This window comes from Hypomesus nipponensis, chromosome 8 (genome assembly GCF_054491055.1).
Source record: "Hypomesus nipponensis isolate SF chromosome 8, ASM5449105v1, whole genome shotgun sequence".
NCBI lineage: Eukaryota > Metazoa > Chordata > Actinopteri > Osmeriformes > Osmeridae > Hypomesus > Hypomesus nipponensis.
Genome location: NC_140368.1, coordinates 4,879,573 through 4,887,932, shown reverse-complemented (window position 1 = coordinate 4,887,932; position 8,360 = coordinate 4,879,573). Strand labels below are relative to the sequence as shown.

General features: G+C 47.0%; 2 protein-coding genes across 9 annotated transcripts in view; both read left to right on the top strand.

Moving 5' to 3' along the window:
• Positions 1 to 953: 953 nt before the first annotated feature.
• Positions 954 to 2,541, top strand: lrrc30a (leucine rich repeat containing 30a). Its single transcript, XM_084703312.1, has 3 exons — positions 954 to 1,587; positions 1,782 to 1,916; positions 2,042 to 2,541. Exons 1-3 carry the CDS (start codon positions 1,168 to 1,170, stop codon positions 2,372 to 2,374), a joined length of 888 nt encoding a protein of 295 aa, XP_084559438.1. The 5' UTR covers positions 954 to 1,167; the 3' UTR covers positions 2,375 to 2,541.
• Positions 2,542 to 5,687: 3,146 nt separating this feature from the next.
• The window catches only part of LOC146274830 (receptor-type tyrosine-protein phosphatase mu-like), a 108,256-nt gene continuing 105,583 nt past the window's right edge, over positions 5,688 to 8,360 (top strand). For 5 of the 8 annotated variants that reach the window (XM_084702631.1, XM_084702630.1, XM_084702632.1 and 2 more), the window contains exon 1: positions 5,688 to 5,964. In XM_084702631.1, the coding sequence (XP_084558757.1) occupies positions 5,892 to 5,964 (73 nt within the window). In that variant the 5' untranslated portion in view covers positions 5,688 to 5,891. The remainder of the gene's footprint in view (positions 5,965 to 8,360) is intronic. The other 3 variants (XM_084702635.1, XM_084702634.1, XM_084702633.1) reach the window with 1 other exon arrangement.

The following is an 8,360-nucleotide window of genomic DNA, read 5'->3' as shown; positions in this document are numbered from 1 at the left end:
TGTTTGTTGACATGTTTTGGCTTGTTGGGGTGTTTACATGTTTGTGTGTGTGTGTGTGTGTGTGTGTGTGTGTGAGGTGTTGATATCTCCGGGGACATGAAATCCCTCCAATAACTCCTGGCCCCGCCCCTTCCCCACACCATCCTCTCCTGAACCAGACGATTAGAGGAAGGAGTCTCTCTGTCTCTTCCTCTGTGGTTGTCTCTCCTCTCCCTACCTTCTCTCTGTCTCTTCCTCTGTGGTTGTCTCTCCTCTCCCTACCTCCTCTCTGTCTCTTCCTCTGTGGTCGTCTCTCCTCTCCCTACCTCCTCTCCCTCCTCTCCTTAGTCTTCAAAAGACTGAAGCGTAGGCTTTCCAACTCTGGGGTCTGACATCGGACCAAGAGGACAAGCTAATGGTCTGTCTGAGGGTCTTTGTAAGGCTATTCCAGCCATAGGCAGGGCTACCTTAGCACCTAGGAACCACCTCAACTGCAGGTTTATAACCGGGTCACCTTGGCTAACTGAAGACTGCAGCAGCAGGTGCTGAGAGGCTAGAAGGAGATGTGGAGACAAATATCAGAGGGGGGGGGGGGGGGGGGGGGGGCAAGGCCGGAGTTATACATAGACATAGTTATTACTGTCTTGATGTGTAACAAGATACAAGATACACACATGCATTCTCAAAATCACACAGGAATGCACACCTCCTTCACACATGCACCATCACTCTATGTATCTGTGCATGTGTGTTTTTCTGTGTGTATGTGTGTGTGTGTCTGTGTGTGTGTGTGAGGGTCAGCAAGGCCCAGAACATCAAATAGCCAGAGTCATCCTTGACCTCTCTGGGCAGCAGCATGGTTAGTTAGCACCCGTCTCTGGGCAGGGGGGGGGGGGAGTGACAGGGGCAGCTGGGTGGAAGGGCTTAAGAGATCAACTTCCCCCAACCTCTCCACACTCATCAGCCCACCTCCTCAGTCCCAGACAGCTAACACTCATTTCCACTGCTGCAACGAGGGAGAGAAAGAGGTCTGGAGAGTCTCATTAGACGGATGCTAAACACTGTCTATATACTGAGGAGGGAGTAGTTACAGAGTTTGGGGGTGGGATAGAGCAGGGGTTATGGTTGGGAGAGGAGATCCCAGGAGTGGAGTACTAGTAAGGAGGTGCTAGGCAGTTAGTGGAGGCGATGGGGGCCAAGACGTCAAAGGAGCTTCCTTCGTCGGAGGAGGAGAAGAGGAGGCAGCAGGCAAAGAGGAGCGCCGGGCGGGAGGACAGCCTGACCTCGGCCGAGAGGATCCGCCGCTACACGGTGCGCCAGTTCGGCTACGCGGCACTTAGCTTGGCTCGCCGCGGCCTCAAAGAGCCCCCCGAGGAACTCTGGGAACTGGTGGAGCTGCAGAAGCTGAACCTTTCCCTCAACAGCCTGCGCCTCCTGCCCCCCTCCATGGCCCTCCTCTCAGGCCTGGTGGTGCTCAACCTGTGGGGGAACCAGCTGACGGCGTTGCCCCCGGAGATAGGCTCACTGCAACAACTCCGGGTTCTGTTCGTCTATCGGAACAGGCTGATGGAGGTACCGGAGGAGCTGGGGAACTGCACCAAGCTGGAGGTGGGTCGGGAGACGACACACACACACACATATATATAGACACACATGCATATACATACACACATATGTATACACAAAACCAGACATCCACATGCATACACACACCAGTGTTTTGACAGCTGTTGTTGTTGCCCTTCTCTTTGTCCTGTCTCCTCTCTCTTTCTCCCCCTCCCCTCCCGCCCCTCTCTCTCTAGGTGCTCAGTCTGGCTAATAACCAGCTGACCGGCCTGCCTTCATCTCTGTCCAGCCTGACCAGCCTGAGGAAGTTGAATCTGAGCCACAACCTCATCCAGCACATCCCAGGCTGTGTCTACAACATGAAGGCTCTGGTACTAACACTGTTCAACCAGCCAGTTAGCCAGTCAGCCAGACAGACAGACAGCCAGACAGCCAGACAGCTAACCAGGGTAGTTAACCAGCCAGTCTAAACAGTTTCCCCTCCTACTTCCCCCAGGTGTTCCTCCACCTGGCCTGTAACCGTCTGGAGAACATGGCTGAGAGCATCCAGGGCCTGGTCCAGCTGAAGATCCTGATTGTGGAGGGCAACAGCCTGCACGCTCTGCCCAAGGCCCTGTGCTGCCTGGTCCAGCTCGAGCTGCTGAACCTGGACTTCAACCAACTGAAAGACGTTCCTCAGGAGATGCACCAGCTGTTCCGACTGGAGAGGTTGGCCTGTCACCCCCTGGACAAGGGCCTCCACATCCTCCACAACCCCCTGCTAAAGCCCATCAAGGAGGTTCTGGAGGGTGGTCTCTCTGCTCTGTACAGCTACCTACGTGCTACGTGAGGTTCTGAACCTCTACACAGAGTCATTCAACTGGACTGGACTCCTGATTGTCCTGACTCTTAACACAAATAAATGCACTGTATAGCTAATATGTGGTTTACTCAACAATGTTGGTTCTTATACTATTTTGCCGTTAAAATAAAGAAATGATTCAACTGTTACCCTAACAGCAGTGTTATTAATGCCATTTACCCTTGCCCCTGCCCCCATTTCTGTCCCCAGTTTAGCTCCCTCCCCAGGGAAAAAAGGGGTTAATTTGCACACACACACACACACACACAGTCAAACAGACGAACATACATCCACAGTCACAAACACACTAACGCACTACACAAACAGAAAATAAAAGTTTAACATACTCACACATGCAGGCAGCTCGTTTACAAATAAAGTTTTACTTACTGACAGGGGATCAGCATAGATGCTGCTGCATGATATCAGCTGAAAGGTCAGACGGAGCTCATCACTGTTTCCTGGTGTAGCACAACAGGTTCTCGCGCCAGCCTGACAACCATCCTGACAACTAAACACTTCTTCCTGGTCAGCCTGCTTCGCCTCCTTCTCTGTTCCTTTAACTCCTGACCTCATCTGACCTGTAGTAAGAGGCTGTTACACAGAGCTATGCTGCCCTCTATTGGCCAGACTGGAGTGATGCATCTGGGGAAGAGAGGAACATAGAGCTGTATCTGTATGGACTTCTGGATGAAACAGTCATATAATACAATGGAAGATGATAACTATGATTTAAAAAATAATCTTGAGATGTTTTTTGTCACCTATCAGTCCACCTATCACACCCTCAGTTATCTGTCTTTCATGTACTCAGTCACTCTCACACTCGTCCATACTCTTTCAACCACTCTCTTCTCCATCTATCCATCCCACACATTTGTCTCCATCTTCATCCACCTTTTCCTTCTGCTGCTTCTTCTCCTCGTCCTGCCCCAAAGATAAAGTTCTACCTATCAAAATGACATCTGATGATGTTGCATTGAACGTACTGAACCTAATTGAAGTCTGTCCTTTTGCAGATGCAGTACTGCGTGTGTCCACTAGGGGGAAGTCAGGACCAGCAGCAGAGCTGCTGAATGAAGCACGTTGTTCTCCAGGGAAGACTGTTCAGCCAAACCCGGTCACGGAGACTTTTCTCCTCAGGAAACCACACACACACAGACACACACTAACACACACAAGATGCACAAAAAACACACACGTACACACACTAATATATATGTGCAAACACACCCTCCCACGTCTACACACACACAAAAATACACAAATACACCCACACACAGTGTCTTGCCAAAGCCCTGCAGCCCTTCACCTCAGTAGCAGACACTGCAGCCATACATGCAGGCTTGTTTTCAGATGGTGATGGTGGTGGTGGTGGTGGTGGGGTGGGGGGCACCTGGATGGACGGCAGGTTAGACTCGATCTTTGGCCCTTCCTCTGTCCTCACCACGCTGACACAAAAACTATAAGAAAGTGATGGTGAGGAGAGGGGGGTGGGATGGAGGTATGGAGGTATGGAGGTATGGAGGGAGGGAGGGAGGGAGGGAGGGAGGGAGGGAGGGAGGGAGGGAGGGAGGGAGGGAGGGAGGGAGGGAGGGAGGGAGGGAGGGAGGGAGGGAGGGAGGGAGGGAGGGAGGGAGGGAGGGAGGGAGGGAGGGAGGGAGGGAAATTATTGAAAGAAGAGCAGATAAACCCTTCGACATGTCTGGTGAATGGAATCATCTGTTTATACCTCTATCCTTCCACCCCTCCATTTATTAATTTCTCTACTCAGTATTAATGAATTCATTGGTGTATTTATATAAACAAATTATAGTATGTGTGACAAGCTTTCCGAGTGCCCAGTCTCCTGAATGTGTGTCTCTGTGCCCTCTATACCCACAGTGCAGCGCCACGACCTTTCGCCTTGGCAACTATGCGCCCCTGCCCAGTCTGTTGGCACGGCCATTATGGAATGGTTGTCTAACTGGCGGGATAGAAGGTCTATTTATATCTGTTTATTTCCTAGTACAGTTACAGCTGTTGGTCACATGACAAGGGGAGCACAGTTAGTTACCTTTGACTGGACGCCTGTAGAAGCAACACAAGTAGGTCTGAACATCAACAGAACCAACACGCAGACAAACATAAACACTCAGATGCAGCCCCTTTCATCATCTGCTATTCCCTGGTATGAGTTCCAGCGGACAGGCTTAACATGTCCACACAACACGATCATCTGACGTTAATAACGTGTAATAATGTGTTTTTTTTTGCTCATCCTGATTAACATGATTTCTTTTTTTTCTTCATGTATTCATACACTTTTAGCAGCAAAGGCGCCTGATGATAAGCAGTAAAAGACTCATTTATATTATCAGTAATTCAGAAATTATTATGTAGCCCTTTGGTAACTGAATTTTAAGTGAACCAAGATATGGAACAACGCAACGCCGGGGTTTATGATATCCTAACAACACAATTCAGCACACCGACACCGTGTCTTTCTCCGTTATCATTCTGTACAGTTTATCCCGTTTTTCTGTCTTTCCTCTCCATTCGCTCACCTGCTGAACTGCTGTCTCCTCTGTACCGTGACCGCCCGTCTGCACGGTGACAGACAGTGGACCGGGTGCGTGAATTGAGAAAGTGGCATTTAGAGTGTTTGTATGTGTGGCAGACGTGTTTTCTCCAGCACTAGTTTTATAATAAAATAATTAAACTGTAGCTCATGTAGCCTATGAATGGACTTATAGAGCACAAGACACGGAGGAAAGTTGGTGTCAATCTTACAAAGAGTTATGTTCTGATCTGTCCGATATATTTCGAATGTATTTCATTATATTCCATTCTATTAAATTACCATATTTTGTACCTTTAATGCGATATTTTGATATATTGCCATTCTGTTCAATTCAATCCTATAGGCTACTGTCAGCAGGCTACATATTTTCTTCTCATTAGGGTAAACAATGTATTGTTAAAAGCTAACATAATGTCACAAAATTCAGGCAATAACTTTTGATTTAATGTTTTCTGAAACATTGAGCTTTGAATGGAATATATATCTAAAGTAATAGGCTACTATTTTATTTTACTATTCTATGCAAGTCACGTTCTTAATCTCTCAAAAGCCGTAGACGAGATGTCTGGGTATAGGCTAAACACTAAACACCTGTGTTTTGATTACGGTACGAGCTCCGCCACCTGAAGTCACTCGGACCGAATACCGACATCAAGCTCACAATGCCTTCTCTATTGGAGAACGCACGGTCTCTAGCCCCTCTCCTTGCTCGGTGACGTCAGCTACCTCTTGGCAGTCAGTCAGTCACTTTGGGAGCCGAGCGGCTCCGGAGACACACAAGTAACCAAGTAGGGGTAGAGAGGGAGGGAGAAAGAGACCGGGAAACGTTCCCCACTACAGTCAACTGTAACGGTAAAAAAACGGGTTTATTTTTTCACTGTCACGGCGGAAAAGAATTGATTTCACCCCGGAGCTGGGGGTAGCGTCCGCTAGACTCCCGCTATGGATAGAGTTTTAACTTGTTTCATTGCCGCGAGCAGTTTGCTGGTTTCAATTCAAGGAGAAGTATTCAAAGGTAAGACCACCATCTGTACCTGTGTGAATGTACGTGTTAGTGTGTCGAGTGTGTGTTGTCTGAACAGAACTGTAAATATGTGTAACGGTCAGTCATGCTTTTTGTCGAGGAACGCATTCCAAAGTTGACTTGGAGGGCAAAATTGCGTAGCACTAGGCTAGCTTCATAAGTTACCCATTGAACAAACAATTTAATAGTATCTAGGCTACATCTGTCTTTGGTTCTGAGAGAAAGTAGCCCGTTGAGAACATTGTTGGTTTAATTTCAGCTATCTGCTACTTCAAAGGCAGCGACGTGCCCACCCAGCCTCGCGCAGCACGGAGAAACTTTTATGTAGTCAGCGCTGTGGAACGCGCCTTGACCAAATACAGAGAAAGACAGAACAGTACAGAATGTCGAGGGTTTTCTTCCATTTTGGATCTTAGGTATTCGGCTTTAGTACTTATTTTATATTTCCCCTCATCTGTAACATCAGCAGCGGGCCAGCGGAATAGACTTGGGCTTTGTGCTGACTGCTCCTTGGCGGAGGAAGTAGGCTGAGGGCGCAGTTAAGTTGTCATTAAGTTTTCCTATGTTTCTGAGGCCAGCAGCATTTATCAATCCCTCCTCCCCAGCTTCGAGGCTGTACTGCAGTCCAGAGCTGAGGCTGGCCCGCGGTTCATGTTTCCCCTCAGCCCAGCCAGTGTAGACTTGAGTGGATAAAGTTAGTAAGATAGGTCTGCAGTGAGAGGGGGTAAGCTTATCAAAGGAAGCCGTTACTTTTAATAGATTCTAATCCCGTTTTTACGCGTGGAGGTCTAGTAATGTCTCACCATAAACATGCAGTTATATAGTAGAACACATCAGAAGTTCGGGCGTCAAAAGCCCATATGGTATATCTATTACCCCATAGTGACTCGTCTGAGATCTAACTGACATAGAGCCGGTATCAGACTTTTATTTACAACACGAGAATGATACATACATATGACATAAAGGTTACAGGAGAGACAAGAAACGGCAGAGCTACGTGACTCGCGCGGCCTGATCTTTCTGATTTAGGCGCGCGGGTTTCTCTACCAGCTCAGTTTGTCAAAAGGGTGTAGCCAAGTATTTTTTTAATCAAAGGTTTTATTGTATAATAAGTCTAATATGTGTACGGCTTGAAAAAATAAAACAATGGTTATTCTTCTTCACATAATGCGAAGAGTGAGTAGCCAATTTTTATTTATTTAAGTGGTTATGATATTTATCATAACTAAAGCAACTATTTTTTATATTGCAGTATGTTTGTGTTAATGTACCATATTGCTGGGAGGGTTTTTGTGGGTTTCTTTTGGATTTTATAATATGTACACCTTATAAATATTTTTTTTAAGTATGTGGTTATGCTAAAATCATGAATGAGCCCTTTTCGCTCGTGAGCAGAGCACTCAGTTCAGCTCAGAAAGAGAACCATTAACCATTAGGCCTTCTACGGCTCTGCATAATGAATCAGTTTAACAGCAGATATTACTCTACATAATTTACACACCGTATCCTCATTTTAACGTTTCAAAACAAACGACAACACATGTCAGGGTTTTTTATTTGAGTTTGAAAGTGTTGAAATAAAAAACATCTGTAATCTTGTGTGTAGAGTACAGTAGCAGTGATGCTCTCAGAGAGTTGTACCGTGGAACGGTTGGAATACTCCGGTCCCCGTGTCTCGGTTTGCAGATATCCCCGCGGTCTGTTGGGGGCAGCATGGTACACATATAGCATAGGCCTTCAAATACACACGGACACACACACATCGAAGCTTCTCCTTTCAACTGCTTACCGGAGCACCGGGATACGGTCCGCGGGCTGGCAGCACGCTACCTTTAAAAACTCCACCGCACAAATTAAAATAAATTACAAACAGGCAAATATTTGCTGCTTAACAAAGAGTTATTTATAATGGAATGTAAATAAGGATTCTGTTGACTTGCCAATCAAGAGAGAACAAAGCAACAGAAGAGTTACACATGCAAATGAAGTGAGGCTTTTTATTAAATGTAAAAATGATTACTAACAAACTAATTAAAAAGTGGCTGCAGCGGTTATTCTCCTGAAAGGTTCTCTAGTTACAATCTCATCCCCCCACGCGGATCCCAGATGCCGGTCTGGTTGATACCGCCAGTCATGCACGGAGAGATTAATGCTTGCCGGCCGAGGCGCAATTCCCAGTTTGCATCACTCAAATTAGTTAGCCGTGAAAACTCCGTCTCTAGTTGTTGGACATTGTTGTAACAGGCTACACGGTGTAGCTCTGCGCGGGGTCTGCCCACAGAACATAAAATAACATCGAGGCCTAAATAATCTTAACTGACATTAACTGGTGACGCGCGTGGACGAAATGACTGAAATGACGCAGTGAATCACGCAGGACATGT